Consider the following 23,066-nt stretch of genomic DNA (forward strand, 5'->3'; position numbering starts at 1 on the left):
AAGATTCCTGCTTGGTTGTGGAAATCCCTGGGCAGGCAGCGCCAGTGGTTTCCTGGCTTCACTCCACCACTAGAATGCAGGTCGGCTTCAACAGTGGAGCAAGAGTGCCAGAGGACATGGGTTCAAGGTGAAGGAGAAAATATTTAATAGGAATGTGAGGGGTAACTTGTTCACACAAAGGGTGGTGGGTGTATGGAACAAGCTGCCAGAGGATGTAGGCTGGGACTATCCCAACGTTTAAGAAACAGTTAGACAGGTACATGGATAGGACAGGTTTGGAGGGATATGGACCAAGGGCAGTCAGGTCAATAGTCAATAGTCAATTTATTTGTCACATACACATAAATGTGTAGTGAAATGAAAAATTACCCGCAGTTCAACAATAAGACCAATAAGAATAAGCATAAAAATGCAATAACACATACAACCATAAACCAAACAAAAGAAACATCCATCACAGTGAGTCTCCTCCAGTCCCCTCCTCACTGTGATGGAAGGCCAGAATGTCTTTTCTCTTCCCCTGCCGTCTTCTCTCGCGGTCAGGCTGTTGGAGTTGCCACATCGGGGCGGTCGGGGCTCCCGACATTGAAGCGCCGCGCCGGGCGGAGAAAAATCCCGCAGCCTGTTCCAGGCCGCGCCGGACGGTGAAGGGTCCGTGGCGGGCCGACCCAAACCCCGCGATTCGGGGTGGGCGAAGACGCTGTCGCTGCCGGAGCTCCCGATGTCGGCCCCCACACAGGGGCCTGCGGGCTTCCGACGTCCAGGCGGCCCGCGCCGAAGCATCCGGAGACGAGTCGCAGCCGCTCCCGCAGCCTCCGAAGGCAGCCAGCGCCGCAGGTGGTGAGTCCGGGCCGCGGGCTCTGCGAACCAGAGCCCCAGGTGGTCCCAGCCGGAGGCCGCCAGCTCCAGGTGCTTGGCCGGTGGTAGGCCGCAGCAGGAACGGAGACACGACACAGAAAACAAAGGTCGGGTCTCCGTTCGGGAGAGACACTTTTACAGTCCCCCCCCCCCCCGCCCCCCACCACCCCACATAACACACACCCACTAACACTACATCATATCTAAACTACAATTCAGACAAAAACAACAAAAAAGACAAACGGACTGCAGGCAAGCCGCAGCTGCGAGGGCAGTGCTGGCTCCTCCTCCTCTGGGACTAATGTAGCTGGGACATGTCGGCCGGTGTGGGCAAGTTAAGCGATGGCCCTGTTTCCACACTGTATCACTCTATGACTCTTAAGTGTTTGTTGAGGCTCCCCAGCACTTGCACAGTTTGCCCTGCTGCAGAATGTGCTAGACCATCCATCAGAATGTATTCAGAATTTGTTTTAAATAGATTAAACAAAATATTTATTGTTTATGTAATTTTACACACGGAAACCTGGATGAATTGATGAGCACAGAAGTTGGGAGGCGCATTTAGAGTATCGTGTTCAGTTCTCGGCATCATGTTATAGGAAAGATGTTGTTAAGTTGGAGAGGGTAGAGAGAAAATTTACAAGGATGTTGCCAGAACTCGAGGGTCTGAGCTATGGAGAAGGTTGAGTAGGCTAGGACTATTCCTTGGGGCGCAGCAGGATGAGAGGTGAATTTATAGAGGTATATAAAATCATGAGAGGAATACATCAGGTAGATACACAGTGTCTTGTCCAGAGTGGGGGAATCGAGAACCAGAAGGCATAGGTTTAAGGTGAAGGGGCAAAGACTTTGTAGGAATCTATTACTTTTTCACGCAAAGTGTGGTTTGCATACGGAATGAGCTACCGGAGGAGATAGTTCAGGCAGGGACTATCGCAACATTTAAGAAGCAATTAGACAGGTACATGGATAGGTCAGGTTTGGAGGGATATGGGCCAAACACAGGTAGGTGGGACTAATGCAGATTGGACATCTTGATCGACTTGGACAGATCGGGCCGGGGGCCTGTTTCTGTGCTGTATGACTATGTCACTGGAATTTAGAAGGATGAGAGGGGATCTTATCGAAACATATAAGATTATTAAGGGGTTGGACACGTTAGAGGCAGGAAACATGTTCCCAATGTTGGGGGAGTCCAGAACCAGGGGCCACAGTTTAAGAATAAGGGGTAGGCCATTTAGAACGGAGATGAAGAAAAACTTTTACACTCAGTGAGTTGTAAATCTGTGGAATTCTCTGCCTCAGAAGGCAGTGGAGGCCAATTCTCTGAATGCATTCAAGAGAGAGCTAGATAGAGCTCTTAAGGATAGCAGAGTCAGGGGGTATGGGGAGAAGGCAGGATCGGGGTACTGATTGAGAATGATCAGCCATTATCACATTGAATGGCGGTGCTGGCTCGAAGGGCCGAATGGCCTCCTCCTGCACCTATTGTCTATTGTCAACGTGGAAACAGACCCTTTGGGCCACCGAGTCCGTGCATACCAACGACCACCCGTACATTAGTTCCATGTTATCTCAGTTTTGCATCCTACACTAGCACTATCCTACTCGGAACAATTTACAATTTTTACCAAAGCTAATTAACCCAAAAGAAGCCAATTAACTTCTTTAGTCAGAGGGTGGTGAATCTGCGGAATTCTTTGCCACAGAAGGCTGTGGAGGCCAAGTCAGTGGATATTTTTAAGGCAGAGACAGATAGATTCTTGATTAGTACAGGTGTCAGACATTAGGGGGAGAAGGCAGGAGAATGGGGTTAGGAGGGAGAGATAGATCAGCCATGATTGAGTGGCAGAGTAGACTTGATGGGCCGAATAGCCTAATTCTACTATCACTTAGAATAGAATCACTTAGAACTAGGTTATGATAACCTAGAAACTTGTACGTCTTTGGAGCATGAGCGGAAACCGGAGCACCCAGAGTAAACCCATGCAGTCACAGGGAGAACATACAAACTCCGTACAGACAGCACCCATAGTCAGACAATAGACAATAGACAATAGGTGCAGGAGGAGGCCATTCGGCCCTTCGAGCCAGCACCGCCATTCAATGTGATCATGGCTGATCATTCTCAATCAGGATCTGGGCTAATGTGTATTTTTTTTAATTTATTTGTTGATGGGGTGTGAACACCCTTGGCATTTATTGTCCATCCCTGGTTGCCTGTGAGCTGAGGAGGCAGTTAAGAGTCAGCCACATCGAACCGATGACGATGGCAAATTTAATTCCTTGAAAGGTATTAGCGAACCAGATTGGTTTCTGCAACAATCCAGTAGTTTCATGGTTACCTTCACTGAGACTCGATTTTTAAAAATAATTGCTTGAATTTAAATTGACCAACTGCTCTGGTGGGATTAGAACTTGACTTTCTGGATCATTGATCCAGAAATCTACTTACTAATCCAGCAGTTTAACCATTACATCACTCTAACCGTTCAGTATTGATATTTGCATTTACTTAAGATGTATACTATGATTTGTTTTTTCTGAAATGATTCTTTATTAGCAAGGTACATAGAAAGGTTTTGATTTGAATTCGTCTGGTTAGCTTAATCCCTGAAAATTAACTTAATTACTACTCCTAATGCCTTTATTCACAAAATGCTGGAGTAACTCAGCAGGTCAGGCAGCATCTCAGGAGAGAAGGAATGGGTGACTTTTCGGGTCGAGACCCTTCTTCAGACTGATGAACTCCTAATGCCTTGTACTATTTAGTCAGTTTTGCTTCCAAGATGGTGCCCAACCCAGGTGACTATTTGCGTGCTAGCCACAGAAGTAGATCTACAATCACAGATTACAATCGCTCCACGCTCTTAAATCTCTACTCCTATAGCAACATTTCTTGCTTTAACTATGATCTATACACTGTAAATGGCTCGATTGTAATTGTGTATTGTCTTTCTGCTGACTGGATAGCATGCACCAAAAGCTTTTCACTGTACCTCAGTACACGTGACAATCAACTAAGCTGTAACTGTAACAGTGACTGGAGGAAACTATATGAAGCATCTCAGTTATCTTCAAAATTTTTGTTGTCATTGGTGACCCAGTGAGGCAGCAAATGGAGCCATTGTCTCACGATGCCAGGACCTTGGGTGTGGGTTATCCGAAAGATATGTGGGTGGGGAGGGTAATTGGCCACTGTAAATTGATGCTAGTGTATAGGTGAGTGGTAGTGGGAGAGATGATGGGAATACGGGTAGAATAAAAAATGGGATTAAGGCAGAATGGTCAGCGTTGTCACAGTAGGCTAAAAGACCTTTTTCCCTGCAATACCTCTCCATGACTTCCATTTGCAATTAGCGTTGTGCATAATGCAGCATCATGTAATATCTCTCCATGACTTCCATTTGCAATTAGCATTGTGCATAATGCAGCATCATATAATATAGCACTTGCAGTGCCGGAGACCCGGGTTCGATCCTAACTATGGGTGCTGTCTGAACGGAGTTTGTACGTTCTCCCCATGACCTTGTGGGCTTTCCCCGAGATCTTTGGTTTCCTACCACACTCCAAAGACGTACAGGTTTGTCGGTTAATTGGCTTGGTATAAGTGTAAATTGTCCCCAGTGTGTCCCGAGTGCGTGTGGGATAGTGTTAATGTGCGGGGATCGCTGGTCGTTGCGGAGTCGGAGGGCCGAGGGGCCTGTTTCCGTGCTGTATTTCTAAACTAAACTAAACTTCAGGAATGTCCTCCGTACCTCAGAGATGATTTTACCCTGAACAATGTACCTGGACAATGTATCTGGTAAACTATCACGGTTCCTTGAGCAACCATGGCTTCAATCAGTTGCTTGAACAGACAATGGTGAGGGCAGAGTAGAAATAAGGAACTGCAGGTGCTGGTGTACAAAAAAAATGCACAAAGTGCAGGAGTGAATCTGCAGGACAGGCAGCATCTCTGGAAAACATGGATAGGTGTGGACATGATTGAGTTGAGTAATTGTGTCCATGTCACTTCAAACATTTTGGGAAAGGGAATACCATCACTTTTTTTTGATTTCCTGGCATTCAGACTCCAGAAATTCCAGAAAAGTAAAGCAACCTCAAAATCTCGGGTCCCATCGTAAAATTACAGTGTGGAAACAGGCACTTTGGCCCAACTTGCCCACACTGGCCAGCATGTCCCATCTACACTAGTCCCACATGCCTGCATTTGCCACATATCCCTCTAAACCTGTACCTGTCTAAATGTTTCTTAAATGTTGCGATAGTAGCTGCCTCAACTACTTCCATACTTGTTCCATTCACCCACCAGTTTGTGTGAAAAAGCTACCCCTCAAATTCCTATTAAGTCTTCGGATTAAATTATTTGTATGGAATTCTCTCATCAACCAGCCAACACAATAAGTGTTTTTGCTCAATTGATGTCTGAAAAGTGGAGCTTTTTTGCCAATGTCAGACCTGAGGACATACTCACCAACAATTTACTTTAGCCCCGAGTTGCACAAATTTGCAACATGCAAAAATCTCTGCAGTTGACTTAAAATGTCACCATAAAATTTTCATTATGTCTGCATATGAGAGCTCACCATAGCCAGCTGGCTCATTAATGTATCATAGGTTTCAGGGACCGCAGCTCGCAAGAATTTCACTGTCTCCTTTCACAAGTGCCACATTTCTCTCCCCTGTACCCTCCCCATTGACCTTGATGCCTCAGGAATGCATCCATTTGTTCCAAATGCAGGGCTAATGCCTGTGTCTTTCCAGCTCCCTGACATAGCTGGCGTCTCCACTCCCTGCTATTGTTTCTCTCTGCTTCCATCACCGTACATCACTGTCCTGTTGTTCCCTCAAGCTGCAACATCACAAATAGGTTTCCAGCGCAGTGTTGTGTGTTGCTTTACGTTGCTGAAAGCACATCGGAATTGACAGAAGCTGGTAGCTATAAACATAACATCCATTATTAAAGGCAGTGGCACTCAATTAAATCGCTGTGTCTGGTGTGTGGCAACGTTATCAAGATCGAACCATGAGAAGCGTGCGATTGTTAAATGTACCCTTGCAGGTATATACACACACGACGGTAGATTTATATAAATATATGCACTGCGCCAAGATAAATGAGGGGATGATCTCCCTACGATGACATCGGTTGAGAAATAAATGGTGTCCAAGATGTCAGGAGGAATAGCCACTGCATCTTTCAACAGCGCACTGGCAGCACTGTAACTCAGGGGTGGGTTGGGCAGTGTTTTAACGTCGGAAGGATTAGCTGAATGTGCCGTGTAAGTAAAAAGCTATCAATTTGCAACGGTTGACAGCGTGAGGTGTACAACTTCTCATTTCAATGCAGCCAGCCAAGTTTCCGATTGTAATCTTCAGCCTCATCGCAGATCCAGACAGACAGGACAGGTGTCTGTGGAAACTGATTGAATTCAGAAAATTGATTTATTTTTTTTTGACTAATGAAAACCTTAATAATGAATGATTTTACACTGGGCGGGCGGGGGGGAATGAACATTTTCCATTTCAATGATTTGAAAAACTCAGCTTTCTAATCCAAAAAACAGATTTCAACAATCATGTCCGTACTGGGGCTACATTAACAGGTTTATTGATTTTAGTGACGGTGTATCCTATATTGATTGGTTCGCAAGGACAATCCATTGCAGAGAAAATATCAAAACCAATCTACAGAAACTATCTGGGGGCCCTGGAATGAAGGTGAAGTTATTGTCAAGGATTTAGAATGTCAGGAGGGGATGATTTTTTTGGGTCTGCTCGTTTCTGTATTTGAACAATATTTTCACAAAATGCAGCATCAGCAAATATATGATTTGTAGATTTGTACAAACTCATTTGTAAGTGAAGATGCTTGTTATGTCTAACTTGTTTCTGAGCATATCCTTTTCCTTGCCTCGGAGACTGAGTGTCTGAACTATTTATAACCTGCCCCACTAAAAGTCCCCATTAATGTACTGCAGCCCACACCAACCCTAAACATGTCAATAAAAAAAAAGAAGCGATAGCTGTGGAAAGTGGAGCAGGGTGTGCAATTGAAGATGAAACCATATGTACCTCATGAATCATACATTCCTCAGGATGTAAAGGTTCAGCTGACATGTTATGCATTCACTACAGACAACGTTTTAAATCAAAGCATCAAAAATAACTTCGTTTCAGATAAGTTCCAATAACTCCGGATATGGAGTGAAATATCTCAGCCGATGACTCTTAGTATTTGAATATGATAGAGTTTAGATTATTGGTTTGTAGAGTCATAGAGTGATATAGGTGGAAACAGGCCCTTCGGCCCAACTTGCCCACACCAGCCAATATGTCCCAGCTACAGTAGTTCTCACCTGCCTGTGTTTGTTCCACATCCCTCCATACCTATCCTATCCATATGCCTGTCTTAACTGTTTCTTAAACGTTGGGATAGGCCCACTGCCTCAACTACCTCCTCTGGCAGCTTGTTGCACACACCCACCACCTTTTGTGCAAAAAAGTTACCCCTCAGATTCCTATTAAATCTTTTCCCCTTCAGAAATAATTTAGTTTCTTAGTTTGGTTAATTTAGTTCTTTAGTTTCTTCGTTAACTTAATTTGGGTTGCACAGTGACGTAGCGGTAGAGTTGCTGCCTTACAGCGCCAGAGACCCAGTTTTGATCCTGACTACGGGGGCTGTCTGTACGGTGTCTGTACGTTTTCCCCGTGACCTGCGTGCGTTTTCTCCGAGATGTTCGGTTGCCTCCCTCTCACCAAAGACGTACAGGTTTGTAGGTTAATTGTCCTGGTATGGATACAAAGATACATAGACAATAATGCAGGAGTAGGCCATTTGGCCCTTCGAGCCAACACCGCCATTCAATATGTTCATGGTTGATCATCCACAATCAGTACCCCGTTCCTGCCTTCTCCCCATACCACTTGATTCCGCTAGCCCTAAGAGCTCTATCTAACTCTCTTTTGAATGCATCCAGTGAATCGGCCTCCACTGCCTTCTGAGGCACAGAATTCCACAAATTCACAACTCTCTGTGTGTAAAAGCTTTTTTTCATCTCAGCTCTAAATGGCCTACCCCTTATTCTTAAACTGTGGCCACTGGTTCTGGACTCCCCCAACATCGGGAACATGTTTCCTGCATCTAGCGTGTCCAATCCCGTAATAATTTTATATGTTTCTATAAGATCCCCTCTCATCCTTTTAAATTCCAGTGAATACAAGCCCAGTTGCTCCATTCTTTCATAATATGACAGTCCCGCCATCCTGGGAATTAACCTAGTAAACCTACGCTGCGCTCCCTCAATAGCAAGAGTGTCCTTCCACAAATTAGGAGACCAAAACTGCACACAATACTCCAGGTGTGATCTCACCAGGGCCCTGTACAACTGCAGAAGGACCTCTTTGCTCCTATACTCAACTCCTCTCGTTATGAAGGCCAACATGCCATTAGCTTTCTTCATTGCCATTAGCTTTCTTCACTGCCTGCTGTACCTGCATGCTTAATTTCAATGACTGATGTACAAGGACAACCAGGTCTCATTGTACTTCCCCTTTTCCTAACCTGACACCATTCAGATAATAATCTGCCTTTCCATTCTTGCCACCAAAGTGGATAACCTCACATTTATCCACATTATACTGCATCTGCCATGCATCTGTCCACTCACCCAACCTGTCCAAGTCACCCTGCATCTTCATAGCATCCTCTTCACAGTTCACACTGCCACCCAGCTTTGTGTCATCTGCAAATTTGCTAATGTTACTTTTAATTCCTTCATCTAAATCATTAATGTATATTGTAAATAGCTGCGGTCCCTGCTATAAATGTAAAAATGTAAAATTGTTCCATGTGTGTGTAGGGTAGTGTTAATGTGCGGGGACCGCTGATCGGTGTGGACTCGATGGGCCGAAGGGCCTGGGTGAGACTGGTCCTTGATTATGCTGGTGGCCTTGCCAAGGCAATGTGAAGATCATAAGTGATAGGAGCAGAATTAGGCCAGTCGGCCCATCAAGTCTACTCCGCCATTCAATCACGGTTTTTCTCTCTTAACCCCATTCTCCTGCCTTCTCCCCATAACTCCTGACACCCGTACTAATCAAGAATCTATCTATCTCTGCCTTAAAAACATCAATTGACTTGGTCTCCACAGCCTTTCGTGACATTGAATTCCACAGATTCACTACCCTTTGACTCAAGAAATTCCTCCTCCTCTCCTTCCTAAAGGAACGTTCTTTTAATTCTGAGGAGCATAGATGGAGTCCATGGGATGGAAGTTGGTTTGCTTGATGGTCTGGCCTACATCCACAACTCTGCAGTCTTGGATATCTCCACCAGATTTGATTGGGAAGAGAGTTTCAATTTTCCCAACTCTCTGAACAATATTTTCTGTCAGTACCCTCGAATTTCCCAGTCATAATTTTTAAGTCACAAACATTTGTACTGGACTTCTCTGCCAGAGGATACGTGAACGCAGGGCGGAAAACTGCGTGTCTTACTGGGACGTGAAGGCCCAGGTTTGGTTCCGACGCTTCACAGAGACTGCTGAGTGCTGTAATTGGGCTTGGCAGCTCAAGTGTTGGCAGGAGGATTAGGCAGAGTCCTTGCTCCTCATCACTATGACTCCTCTTGAAAAATGTGCCTGGGTGTGAGACAACAAGAGACAACAGATGGAGCTAAACTCTCAGATTTTCCCGCGTTGCCAATATTCACACATGTAGAATGTTCATTCGGGTGGGGAAAATGAATGACCTCTGGTATGGACTTACACAGAATGCTGAAGAGTCAAGAGTATTTTATTATCGTATATCCCCCAGACAGAACAATGATATTCTTCCTTCCAGCAGCACAACAGAATATTTAAACGGAGGACTCTGTAAACAATATAATAAACGAGAGACAAAAGTTCAGTATATGTATGTATGTATGTTTGTGTCTGTGTATGTATGTGCGTAAGTCTGAAGATAGATGCAAGAGCAACTCAGCAGGACAGGCAGCATCTCTGGAGAGAAGGAATGGGTGACGTTTTGGCTCGAGACCCTTCTTCTGTGTGCATATACTATACACTTTATAGTTTTTACATGTAAATATATATATGTGTATATGTATGTATATAGTGTGCATATGGCGTTTCTACACACATAACCACATGAAAACAAACAATAATAGTGCAAAAAATACAAAGCCAGTGCCCCCAAGTCTATGTAATTTAGAGGAACAAAAAAAACTGCAGATGCTGGTTTAAATCGAAGGTAGACGCAAAATGCTGGAGTAACTCAGCGGGTCGGGCAGCATCTCAGGAGAGAAGGAATGTGTGGCGTTTCGGGTCGAGACCCTTCTTCAGACTGAGCATTTCAGTCTGAAGAAGGGTCTCAACTCGAAGCGTCACGCATTCCTTCTCTCCTGAGATGCTGCCTGACCCGCTGAGTTTCTCCAGCACTTTGTGTCTACCAATGTAATTTAGAGCTGATTTGGAGGCTGTAGTGTTTAACAGCCTTCTGGTTGTAGGGAAGAAGTTGCTCCTAAAACTGGACGTTACAGTTTTCAGGCTCCTGTATCTTCCTCCCGATGGCAAGGGTGAAATGAGTGTGTGGCCAGGGTGGTGTGGGTCTCTGATGATGCTGGCTGATTTTTGAGGCAGCGACTCCTGTAAATCTCTTCAGTTGAGGGGAGGGAGGAACCCGTGATAAACTGAGCAGTGTTGACTAATTTTTGCAGTCTTCTTCGCTTCTGGGCATTCAAGTTGCCGAATCAGATAAGGTTGTCCAAACAAGAGCTGATATCATAGATGGGACAATGGGTGAGGTATTTGTTGCCTTGTATACAAAGTTAATTCCTTTTCAACAGAGTTTGGGCTAAAATTCTGTTAAAACCTGATAATGGAATGATGAAAGAATCAAGGCCTCAAGTCAATACCCGTCAACTTGTAAAATCAAAAACAGAAAAATAAATAGAATTTATGCTGGACTCCTGAACACCAATCTGAACAGCAGTCTGAAGAAGGGTCTCGACCCGAAACGTCACCCATACCTTTTCTCCAGAGATGTTGCCTGACCTGCTGAATACTGACCTGGATATTGTGACTAGCTCGATTGTAATCATGTATTGTCTTTCTGCTGGCTGGTTAGCATGCAACAAAAGCTTTTCACGGTAGTTTAGTTTAGAGATACGGCACGGAAATAGGCCTTTCAGCCCACCGAATCCGTTCCGACCAGTGTCATCCCATACACTAGCACTATCCTGCACACACTCGGGACAATTTACAATACTACTAAGCCAATTAACCTACAAACCTGTACGTCCTTGGAGTGTGGGAGGAAACCAGAGCACCTGGAGAAAACCCATGCAGGTTACAGGGAGAATGTACAAACTCTGTACAGACAGCACCCGTAATCAGGATCGAACCCGGGTCCTTGGCGCTGTAAGGCAGCAACTCTACTGCTGCGCCTCCATGCCGTACCTCAGAACAAGTTGCACGGTGGCGCAGCGGTAGAGTTGCTGCTTCACAGCGCTTGCAGCGTCGGAGACCCAGGTTCGAACCCGACTACGGGTGCTGTCTGTACGGAGTTTGTACGTTCTCCCCGTGACCTGCAAAGGGTTTTCTCCAAGATCTTCGGTTTCCTCCGACACTCCAAAGACGTGCAGGTTTGTAGGTTAATTGGCTTGGTAAATGTAATAATTGTCCCTCGTGTGTTTAGGATGGTGTTAGTGTACGGGGATCACTGGTTGGCACGGACCCAGTGGGCTATATGAGCTATCTGTGCGCTGCATCTCTAAAACTAAAACTAAAACGTGACAATAAACTAAACTGAACTGAACTGAATGATTGATTTGCAGAGCAAAATGGTTCAAGGAACATGAACGTCAACCAACAGCAACTTTTGCACAAGGCATTGCCATGAGTTTTCTGTGGACTCATTTTTTCTTCTGAATAAGTTGGCCAAAGGACTTCATTTTGTAACAAGAAACTGCAGAAGCTGGTTTACAAATAATTCCAATGCAAGAGTTCTTATTTTAACTTTGCTGGCGCCAGGCAAATTCAATGCTAGCATTTATATCAAGAGGACTGGGATACAAAAACAGAGACCTTTGGCATGTTCATCTAATGCTGATCAATTCATTAAGTCCAGTCTTCACGCGAGCTATTAAATAGAGGAACCAAATACCTCACACAATCATGGTCCCACAATACAATTTCCCTTTTCAGGCTATGTAAGCTAACACAATAGTTCCACAGCAACTTTCTGCATCCAGCCTGCTATAATCATATAGTGTGTCGGAAGGAACTGCAGATAGTCTTTGTTTAGTCTTTCCGCTGACTGGTCAACACACAAAAAGTTGCTTATCACTGTACCTCAGGACACGTGACAGTAAATTAAACAAACTCATGCACATTTTGCCTGCATTTTTGGAGAATGATCCATGTTGATAGTATTGTTGCACACTTCCTGATTCCATTGCTGACGTTGGCTTGGACAATCTACACCAGGCTTGCCTTGGGAGATGGCTGAGAGATAGGGACTGATTGAAGTCTTTCTCAAAAAAGATAAAATACAATACAATACAATATATCTTTATTGTCATTGTACAGGGGTACAACGAGATTGGGAAATAAATCTCTGTCCTTGTGTAAGATTTAAGGCTTACGAAATTGCTCTTTAAATTCTAGTTCTTCCTTTATCCAGCTTTCTGAGGTATGTTTACTCTTTTTTCAGGTGGGGACGAGGCAACATGTTTTGATAACAGAGGAATCATTTGATGGCCAATACTACGTCGCGCACAACAAGTTTTACGAGCAGGTAAGTCAACCAAGGTTCTCTCCCGTTGTCTGGAGTAAATTGACAATATTTGTATTAAACCGGCAACACATATCCTTAATTCTTTCATAGATTAATGGCCTGAGATCCAATAATCTGGGGCAGCACAGTGGCGCAACAGTTGAGTTACAGCATCAGGGACCCGGGTTCAATCCTGACCATGGATGCTGTCTGTATGGAGTTTGTACATTCTCCCCGTGACCTGCATCAGTTTTCTCCGGGAGCTCCAATTTCCTCCCACACTTCAAAGACGTACAGGGAGTCTGAAGAATGGTGTCGACCCGAAACGTCACCCATTCCTTCTGTCCAGAGATACTGCCTGTCCCGCTGAGTTACCCCAGCATTTTGTGTCCATCTTCGGTTTAAACCATCATCTGCAGTTCTTTCCTACAGGTTTGAAGGCTAATTTGTAAATTGTCCCTAGTATGTGTAGGATAGTGTTAGTGTGCCGGGATCGCTGGTATGCACAGACTCGGTGGGCCAAAGGGCCTATTTCCGCAATGTATCTCCATTGTTTCTTGGAATTACAGAGACATGGCTGCAGGAAGATCAGGTCTGAGAACTGAATATTCAGGGTTTATACGTCCTATAGAAAGGATAGGCAGGTGGGCAGAGGCGGTGGGATAGCTCTGTTGGTGAGGGATGAAATTCAGTCCTTTGCGAGGGGTGAGAAAGGGACTGATGATGTAGAGTCGCTGTGGATAGAATTGAGGAATTATAAAGGTAAGAAGACACTAATGGGAGTTATCTACTGGCCTCCAAACAGTACTCGTGTGAGTTAGGAAGTTTGTCTTCTTGCCACAGCTTAAGTCATTTTTTATAAATTGAGTGAGCTTTGTAAGCCACTGTATGGCCTTTTCAGAAAGTTGCATTGAGATCAAGATAGGATGACATGGTCTATTGTCTGATTCAGATAGCTCGTTCACTGAAAAGAAGGAGTTTGATTGCATCTGTGTATTCAGTGGCCACACCACTCATCTAACATTGGGGAAAGATCATAAGTGATAGGAGTAGAATTATGCCATTCGGCCCTTCAAGTCTACTCTGCCATTCAATCATGGCTGATCTATCTCTCCCTCCTAGCCCCATTCTCCTGCCTTCTCCCCATAACCTCTGACACCCCTACTAATCAAGAATCTATCAACCTCTGCCTTAAAAGTATCCTTTGACTTAGCCTCCACAGCCATCTGTAGCAATGAATTCCACAGATTCACCTGACTCTGACTAATGAAATTCCTCATCTCCTTTCGAAAGGTACGTCCTTTTATTCTGAGGTTATGCCCAATGGTCCTAGAATCTCCCACTAGTGGAAACATCCTCTCCACATTCATTCTATCTAGGCCTTTCACTATTCGGAACGTTTCAATCTATCTATCCCTGCCTTAAACATATACACTAACGGCCTCTCGAGCCTTCTTTGGCAAAGAATTCCACAGATTCGCCACCCTCTGACTAAAGAGATTTCTCATCATCTCCTTCCTAAAAGAACCTCCTTTAATTCTAAATATAGTTAAGAACTTTGAGGCTGGTGAAACATAGGGAACCATACAAATGGGATTTAAATGTGGTCATTGTTTTGGACAATGCTCTTATCCCATTTTTTGTGGCAAGGTGGCTCAGCAGGTAGAGCCGCTGCTTCGAAGCGTCAGAGACCCGGGTTCAACCCTGACCTCAGGTGCTGTCTGTATAGAGTTGGCACGTTGTCCCTGTGAGGATGAGCAGGTTAATTGGTTGCTGCAAATTGCCCCTACTGTGGAGGGGAGTGGCTGAGATAGTGGGATAACAGCGAACTAGTTTAAACGGGTGATTGATGGTCGGCTTGAGTTTGAGTTTAGTTTGTCATTTGTACCGAGGATCAGTGAGAAGCTTTTGTTGCGTGCTGAGCAGTTAGCGGGAAGACAACACACGATTACAGTCGAGCCATTCACAGTGTACAGATACATGATAAAGGGAATAACGTAAAGAACGTTTCATCGAGTCAAGTCAAGTTTATTTGTCACATACACATAAATGTGCAGTGAAATGAAAGATTACCCACAGTCCAACAACATGCAAGATAAATCCAGTAAAATCCGATCAAAGATAGTCTGAGGGTCTCCAATGAGGTAGATAGTAGTTCAGGACTGCTCATGGTTGTGGTAGGATGGTTCAGTTGCCTGTTAACAGCTGGGAAGAAACAGTCCCTGAATCTGGAGGTGTGTGTTTTCACACTACCATACCTTTTGCCAGAGGGGAGAAGAGGGAGTGGCCAGGGTACGACTCGTGCTTGATTGTGCTGCTGGCCTTGCCGAGGCAGCATGAGGTGTAAATGGAGTCAATGCAAGGAAGGTTGGTTTGCGTGATGGTCTGGGCTGTGTCCACAATTCTCTGCAATTTCTTGCAGACTTGGATGGGGCTGTTCCCAAACCATTCTGTGATACATCCTGATAAAATGCTTTCTACGGCGCATCTGTAGAAGTCATTGAGGGGCTAGAGTTCCGGAATGGGATCATGGAAACCATAACCCCGAGATGGGGTGGATGTAGGGAATAGAGGGTACATTCTGAGAGACCCTCAGAGGGTACATTCAGAGAGGGTACGTTCAGATAAGGATCTGTGAGTTACTGATGGTTCACACAACCTGTTTGTGTGAAAGATTACCTTCTTACAGTGCATTGCGTTCAGTAGAATACCGATGCTAATGTTACTGGATCAACAACGCAATGTGAAGAAAGACATCTTGGTCAATAGAGCAACCTTTGAAACCGTACAATAGACGAATCTTTAGAAGAAAGCAACAAAATGGCGTAAAGTGCATGCGAATGTGGAGTGCAAAAGAAAAAATATATTAATAATAAATTAGACTCTTCGAACTTTGATTCTTTTGCAGATTGGTATTAAGTGCTTTTTGTTTTCTCAAGGCAGTGCTTCATTGAGCAGACATTTCTTTTGAAAGTACTAGCAGGTTGATTTTGGATGTCAATGCCTCCATCACGCCCATCATTTTGTGAGGAACACAAGCACTAAAGTAAATAACATCTGTGTCTAAAAGGTACTCAGGCACAGATGTATCTGCAACTGCAGGCCATGTGGCAGTGTGAATCACAGAATGGTGGGTGATTCTGTGCAGGGATGGAAAGCTGTGTGAGACTTCTCGTTCCCCTTGCAATCATAATTCGTCATTCACATCAAGAATACGGTCGCCGAACTGTGAAACATTAATCATGTTCCTTAATGCAGAAACCCAAAAGAGAAAAGAAAATTGTTTGCCGATTTTTAAACTTGAGACCTCTTTAAACTCACTTTTTAAAATACATGTATAATTGTGTTGCGAGGAATTAGACACCAGGGGAATTTTCCGAACAAGACATAAATCCAGGCGATCCATGTGATATGCAGACAGTCCCTGGGGGCGTTGTAGTTTTCACAGCAAGAAAATAAGTTCAGAAGATGTGGCAGAATGATGGAAGCAGTTTAAAGGAGCTGTGTCCTCATGAAAGCACGGCTGACAATTCACGTTGTCGACCTCCCCGTGGTGAGCCCTGTCAACTGACCTCAGTCAGGCGAACGACAACAAACAGAGACAGCAGAAGCAGAAGCAGCTTCATAACTTCTGCTGCCTCAAACGCAAGAAGAAGACAACCATTTTCTGTTCGTACTTGGGGGGAAAAGCAAGTGATTCTTTATTTTTATCCAGTATTTCACAATTCGGAACCATTAACAGTAGGATCACATAGAGGTAAACCAAAAATTTCTTCCGAAAGTCAGCAAAAGTTTAACCTAATGTTGCCAAAACCACATTTGGGGAACTTTTCATTTCGACCGTAAAATGGTTGAATAATACAAACATAGAAACATAGAAAATAGGTGCAGGTGTAGGCCATTCAGCCCATCAAGCCAGCACCGTCATTCAATATGATCATGGCTGATCATCCAAAATCAGTACCCCTTTCCTGCTTTCTCCTCATATCCCTTGATTCCCTTTGCCCTAAGAGCTATATCTAACTCTCTCTTGAATACATCCAGTGAATTGACCTCCACTGCCTTCTGTGGCAGAGAATTCCCTAGATTCACAACTCTCTGGGTGAAAACGTTTTTCCTCATCTCAGTCCGAAATGGCCTACCCCTTCTTCTTAAACTGTGACCCCTGGTTCTGGACTCCCCAACATCGGGTACATTTTTTCTTCATCTAGCCTGTCCAATCCCTTAAGAATTTTATATGTTTCTAAAAGATCCTCTCTCATCCTTCTAAATTCCAGTGAATATATGCCCAGTCGACCCATTCTTTCATCATATGTCAGTCCCGCCAACCCGGGAATGAACCTGGTAAACCTGCGCTGCACTCCTTCAATAGCAAGAATGTCCTTCCTCAAATTAGGAGATCAAAACTACACACAATACTCCAGGTGTGGTCTCACCAGGGCCCTGTACAACTGCAGTAGGACCTCCTTGTTCCTAAACTCAAAGCCTCTCACTATGAAGGCCAACATGCCATTTGCTTTCTTCACTGCCTGCTGTACCTGCATGCTTACTTTCAGTGACTGATGTACAAGCACGCCCAGGTCTCGTTGCACCTCACCTTTTCCTAATCTGACACCATTCAGATAATAACCTGCCTTCCTGTTCTTGCCACCAGTAGACAACCTCACATTTATCCACATTATACTGCATTTGCCACATCTGCCCACTCACCCAACCTATCCAAGTCACCCTGCAGCCTCATAGCATCGTCCTCACAGCTCACACTGCCTAGCGCTGGAGAATGAGGGGTGATCTAATAGAGGTGTATAAAATCATGAGAGGAATAGATCGGGTAGATGCACGGGTAGGGTCACTTGCCCAGAGTAGGGGAATCGAGGACCAAAGGACATAAGTTTAAGGTGAAGGGAAAAGATTTAATAGGATTCTAAGAGGTAACTTTTTCACACAAAGGGTGGTGGGTGCATGGAACAAGCTGCCAGAGGAGGTAGTTGAGGCTGGGACTATCTCATAGAAACATAGAAAATGGGTGCAGGAGTGGGTCATTCAGCTCTTCGAGACAGCACCGCCATTCAATGTGATCATGGCTGATCATCCACAATCAGTACCCCGTTCCTGTCTTCCCCCCCACCCTTTAATTCCGCTAGCCCTAAGAGCACTATCTAACTCTTTTTTGAATGCATCCAGTGAATCAGCTTCCACTGCCTTCTGAGGCAGATAATTCCACAAATTCACAATTCTCCGTGTGAAATAGGTTTTCCTCATCTCAGTTCTAAATGGCCTACCCCTTATTCTTAATCTCAACGTTTCAGAGACAGTTAAAAGTCCCAAGGTACATGGATAGGACAGGTTTGGAGGGATATGGACCAAACACCAAAGGGCTTGTTCCCACGCTGCATCACTCTTTGATTCTGTGACTCTATGATAGACAATAGATAATAGGTCCAGTAGTAGGCCCATTCGGCCCTTCGAGCCAGCACCACCATTCACTGTGATCATGGCTGATCATTCTCAATCAGTACCCCGTTCCTGCCTTCTCCCCATACCCCCTGACTCCGCTATACTTAAGAGCTCAATCTAGCTCTCGCTTGAATGCATTCAGAGAATTGGCCTCCACTGTCTTCTGAGGCAGTGAATTCCACAGATTTACAACTCTCTGACTGAAAAAGTTTTTCCTCATCTCCGTTCTAAATGGCCCACCCCTTATTCTTAATCTGTGGCCCCTGGTTCTGGACACCCCAATATTGGGAACATGTTTCCTGCCTCTAACGTGTCCAACCCCTCAATAATCTTATATATTTCGATAAGATCCCCTCTCATCCTTCTAAATTCCAGTGTATACAAGCCTAGCCGCTCCAGTCTTTCAACATATGACAGTCCCGCTATTCCGGGAAATAACCTAATAAACCTATGTTGCATGCCATCAATAGCAAGAATATCCTTCCTCAAATTTGGAGACCAAAACTGCACACAGTACTCCAGCTGCGGTCTCACTAGGGCCCTATACAACTGCAGAAGGACCTCTTTGCTCCTATACTCAACTCCTCTTGTTATGAAGGCCAACATTCCATTGGCTTTCTTCACTGCCTGCTGTACCTGCATGCTTCCTTTCAGTGACTGATGCACGAGGACACCAAGATCTCATTGTATGTCCCCTTTTCCTAACTGATATGCAGGGAATGGAAGGATATGGATCACGTGCAGGCAGACGAGATTAGTTTACCTTGGCATTATGTTCACCACAGACAACATGTTCCCAATGTTGGGGGAGTCCAGAACAAGGGGCCACAGTTTAAGAATAAGGGGTAGGCCATTTAGAACGGAGATGAGGAAGAACTTTTTCAGTAAGAGAGTGGTGAAGGTGTGGAATTCTCTGCCTCAGAAGGCAGTGGAGGCCAGTTCGTTGGATGCTTTCAAGAGAGAGCTGGATAGAGCTCTTAAGGATAGCGGAGTGAGGGGGTATGGGGAGAAGGCAGGAACAGGGTACTGATTGAGAGTGATCAGCCATGATCGCATTGAATGGCGGTGCTGGCTCGAAGGGCTGAATGGCCTACTCCTGCACCTATTGTCTATTGTCTATTGTGTATTGTCTAATATGGGCTGAAGGGCCTGCAATGGACTGCAATGTAATCTTCTATGTTCCATGTTCAGACTGTGGTTGGATAGTTCTGAATATGAGTTCTATGCTCTTTGAACCAGAGAGATGCTTTATAAATATGGATGGATTCCCATGATTGGCACAAAGGAAAGAAAGGATGGAGTACATTAGTGGCAATGGCAGCACAGGATAAAGCCACAGTAAAAGCAAACTAAACAGTCAATGAGATGCAACCATAACATTAATCTGAAAGAAAATTTACCACATTGCAAAGAAAGTCACAAATCCATGATGATGAATTAGCATTCTCTTCTTCAATGTTACATTGCCGAACTACTAACTACCTCATTGGTGACCCTCGGACTATCCTTGATTGGACTTTACTGGCTTTACCTTGCACTAAGTGTTATTCTCTTATCATGTATCTATCTGTACACTGTGAGTGGCTCGGTTGCAATCATGTATTGTCTTTCTGCTGACTGGTTAGCACGCAACAAAAGCTTTTCACTGTACCTCGGTACATGTGGCAATAAACTAAATCGAAACTGAAACTTGCAGTTCACTGAAATGTCTATGCCTTGGTTACCCATGTCTTTAAATCTGATATGAGTGGGGTTTTTTTCTCCTTCCCCTTCAGGTTCTGGTGCCTAAGCAGCCCGAATTTCTGGGGAAAATGATTGAGGTGGACATTTATGAAGCAGGGAAGCATTTTATGAAGGGGAAGCCCGCAGACAATGGAAAGATTCACACTCCTTCAATAGTCAGGCCACTGCAGAAGGGTGCGGTTTCAGGCCTCACGGAGGTAGGTGGCAGCCTTGACTTCACTTAACATTCTCATGTTGTAAAACTTGACAGAGTGTGAAATTAAACTGTGTATCTGATTTCTGAGCATCATTTGATCTTGTCTGCAAGAGCAAATGCCTTTGACTTACTGCCTCGCAAAAATCACACACGGCACTAAATTAATGCATGGGAAAGTATTTGTAGGAAGGAACTGCAGATGCTGGTTTTTTTTAGAGATACAGCGCGGAAACAGGCCCTTCAGCCCACCGAGTCCGCGCCGCCCAGCGATCCCCGCGCATTAACATTATCCTACACACACTAGGGACAATTTTTACATTTACCCAGTCAATTAACTTACATACTTGTACATCTTTGGAGTGTGGGAGGAAACCGAAGATCTCAGAGAAAACCCACGCAGGTCAAGGGGAGAACGTACAAATTCCGTACAGATGGCGCCCGTAGTCAGTGAGCATTCGCTGTAAGGCAGCAACTCTACCGCTGCGCCACCATTTACACCGAAGATCGACACAAAACGCCGGAGTAACTCAGCGGGTCAGGCAGCATCTCTGGAGAGAAGGAATGGGTGACCTTTCGGGTCGAGACCCTTTCTTCAGACAGTTTAAAGAAGGGTCACGACCCGAAACGTCACCCATCCCTTCTCTCCAGAGATGCTGCCTGTCCCGCTGAGTTCCTCCAGCATTTTGTGTTTATCTTAGGAAAGTATTTTTGCTTGTGTAACTCAGCACTAGTGAATTGCTCTGAGAAACACGCATCACTAATCTAAAATAAAGATTTAAGATATTTTATTAATGAGTTTAAAAAAATAACGTTTTATGTGCCTTTAATAGTTAGAACTTTGCTCATGGCGCACCTGAGTGCTTTTAAACCTTTTGCTTTAAAAGGGATGATAACAATTTTCCAAGACAGAAGCTACTATCAGTTACATTAGTGCAGACTTGTGTTGCCTGAGGAAGAAATCAGCCTTGAACAGACACTGCAATTTTTACAGCCGATCTATTGAAGTCAAAGTGACTTGTCCTGTGGTTGTTTGAAATATGTTTCTCCTCTGACTTTCATGATGGAAAGTGACAATGGAGTATTAAATGTTTTATTTCAGCCAGTGGTGTGAGTTATAGTCTTATGCATTGAAACAGGCTCCTCAGCCCATCATTGAGTACCTTTAATAGAAACATAGAAACATAAAGAATAGGTGCAGGAGTAGGCCATTCGGTCCTTTGAGCCAGCACCGTCATTCAATATTATAGACAATAGACAATAGACAATAGACAATAGGTGCAGGAGTAGGCCATTCAGCCCTTCGAGCCAGCACCGCCATTCAATGCGATCATGGCTGATCACTATCAATCAGTACCCCGTTCCTGCCTTCTCCCCATACCCCCTCACTCCGCTATCCTTAAGAGCTCTATCCAGCTCTCTCTTGAAAGCATCCAACGAACTGGCCTCCACTGCCTTCTGAGGCAGAGAATTCCACACCTTCACCACCCTCTGACTGAAAAAGTTCTTCCTCATCTCCGTTCTAAATGGCCTACCCCTTATTCTCAAACTGTGGCCCCTTGTTCTGGACTCCCCCAACATTGGGAACATGTTATCTGCCTCTAATGTGTCCAATCCCCTAATTATCTTATATGTTTCAATAAGATCCCCCCTCATCCTTCTAAATTCCAGTGTATACAAGCCCAATCGCTCCAGCCTTTCAACATACGACAGTCCCGCCATTCCGGGAATTAATCTAGTGAACCTACGCTGCACGCCCTCCATAGCAAGAATATCCTTCCTCAAATTTGGAGACCAAAACTGCACACAGTACTCCAGGTGCGGTCTCACCAGGGCCCGGTACAACTGTAGAAGGACCTCTTTGCTCCTATACTCAACTCCTCTTGTTACGAAGGCCAACATTCCATTGGCTTTCTTCACTGCCTGCTGAACCTGCATGCTTCCTTTCATTGACTGATGCACTAGGACACCCAGATCTCGTTGAACTCCCCCTCCTCCTAACTTGACACCATTCAGATAATAATCTGCCTTTCTATTCTTACTTCCAAAGTGAATAACCTCACACTTATCTACATTAAACTGCATCTGCCATGTATCCGCCCACTCACACAACCTGTCCAGGTCACCCTGCAGCCTTATTGCATCTTCCTCACAATTCACACTACCCCCCAACTTAGTATCATCTGCAAATTTGCTAATGGTACTTTTAATCCCTTCGTCTAAGTCATTAATGTATATCGTAAATAGCTGGGGTCCCAGCACCGAACCTTGCGGTACCCCACTGGTCACTGCCTGCCATTCCGAAAGGGACCCATTTATCCCCACTCTTTGCTTTCTGTCTGTTAACCAATTTTCTATCCATGTCAGTACCCTACCCCCAATACCATGTGCCCTAATTTTGCCCACTAATCTCCTATGTGGGACCTTGTCGAAGGCTTTCTGAAAGTCGAGGTACACCACATCCACTGACTCTCCCTTGTCAATTTTCCTAGTTACATCCTCAAAAAATTCCAGTAGATTTGTCAAGCATGATTTCCCCTTCGTAAATCCATGCTGACTCGGAACGATCCCGTTACTGCTATCCAAATGCTCAGCAATTTCGTCTTTTATAATTGACTCCAGCATTTTCCCCACCACTGATGTCAGACTAACTGGTCTATAATTACCCGTTTTCTCTCTCCCTCCTTTCTTAAAAAGTGGGATAACATTTGCTATTCTCCAATCCACAGGAACTGATCCTGAATCTATAGAACATTGAAAAATGATCTCCAATGCTTCCACTATTTCTAGAGCCACCTCCTTAAGTACTCTGGGATGCAGACCATCAGGCCCTGGGGATTTATCAGCCTTCAGTCCCATCAGTCTACCCAAAACCATTTCCTGCCTAACTTGGATTTCCTTCAGTTCCTCCATCACCCTAGGTTCTCCAGCCCCTAGAACATTTGGGAGATTGTGTGTATCTTCCTCAGTGAAGACAGATCCAAAGTAACGGTTTAACTCGTCTGCCATTTCTTTGTTCCCCATAATAAATTCC

At 44.6% G+C, this 23,066-nt stretch overlaps 1 protein-coding gene across 3 annotated transcripts in view; it reads left to right on the top strand.

Moving 5' to 3' along the window:
- The window catches only part of cdkal1 (CDK5 regulatory subunit associated protein 1-like 1), a 541,005-nt gene that overhangs the window by 506,373 nt on the left and 11,566 nt on the right, over nucleotides 1-23,066 (top strand). For all 3 annotated transcript variants that reach the window (XM_078414892.1, XM_078414899.1, XM_078414884.1), the window contains exons 13-14: nucleotides 12,577-12,660; nucleotides 19,872-20,036. In XM_078414892.1, the coding sequence (XP_078271018.1) occupies nucleotides 12,577-12,660; nucleotides 19,872-20,036 (249 nt within the window). The remainder of the gene's footprint in view (nucleotides 1-12,576; nucleotides 12,661-19,871; nucleotides 20,037-23,066) is intronic.

Source organism: Rhinoraja longicauda, chromosome 2, assembly GCF_053455715.1.
Source record: "Rhinoraja longicauda isolate Sanriku21f chromosome 2, sRhiLon1.1, whole genome shotgun sequence".
NCBI lineage: Eukaryota > Metazoa > Chordata > Chondrichthyes > Rajiformes > Arhynchobatidae > Rhinoraja > Rhinoraja longicauda.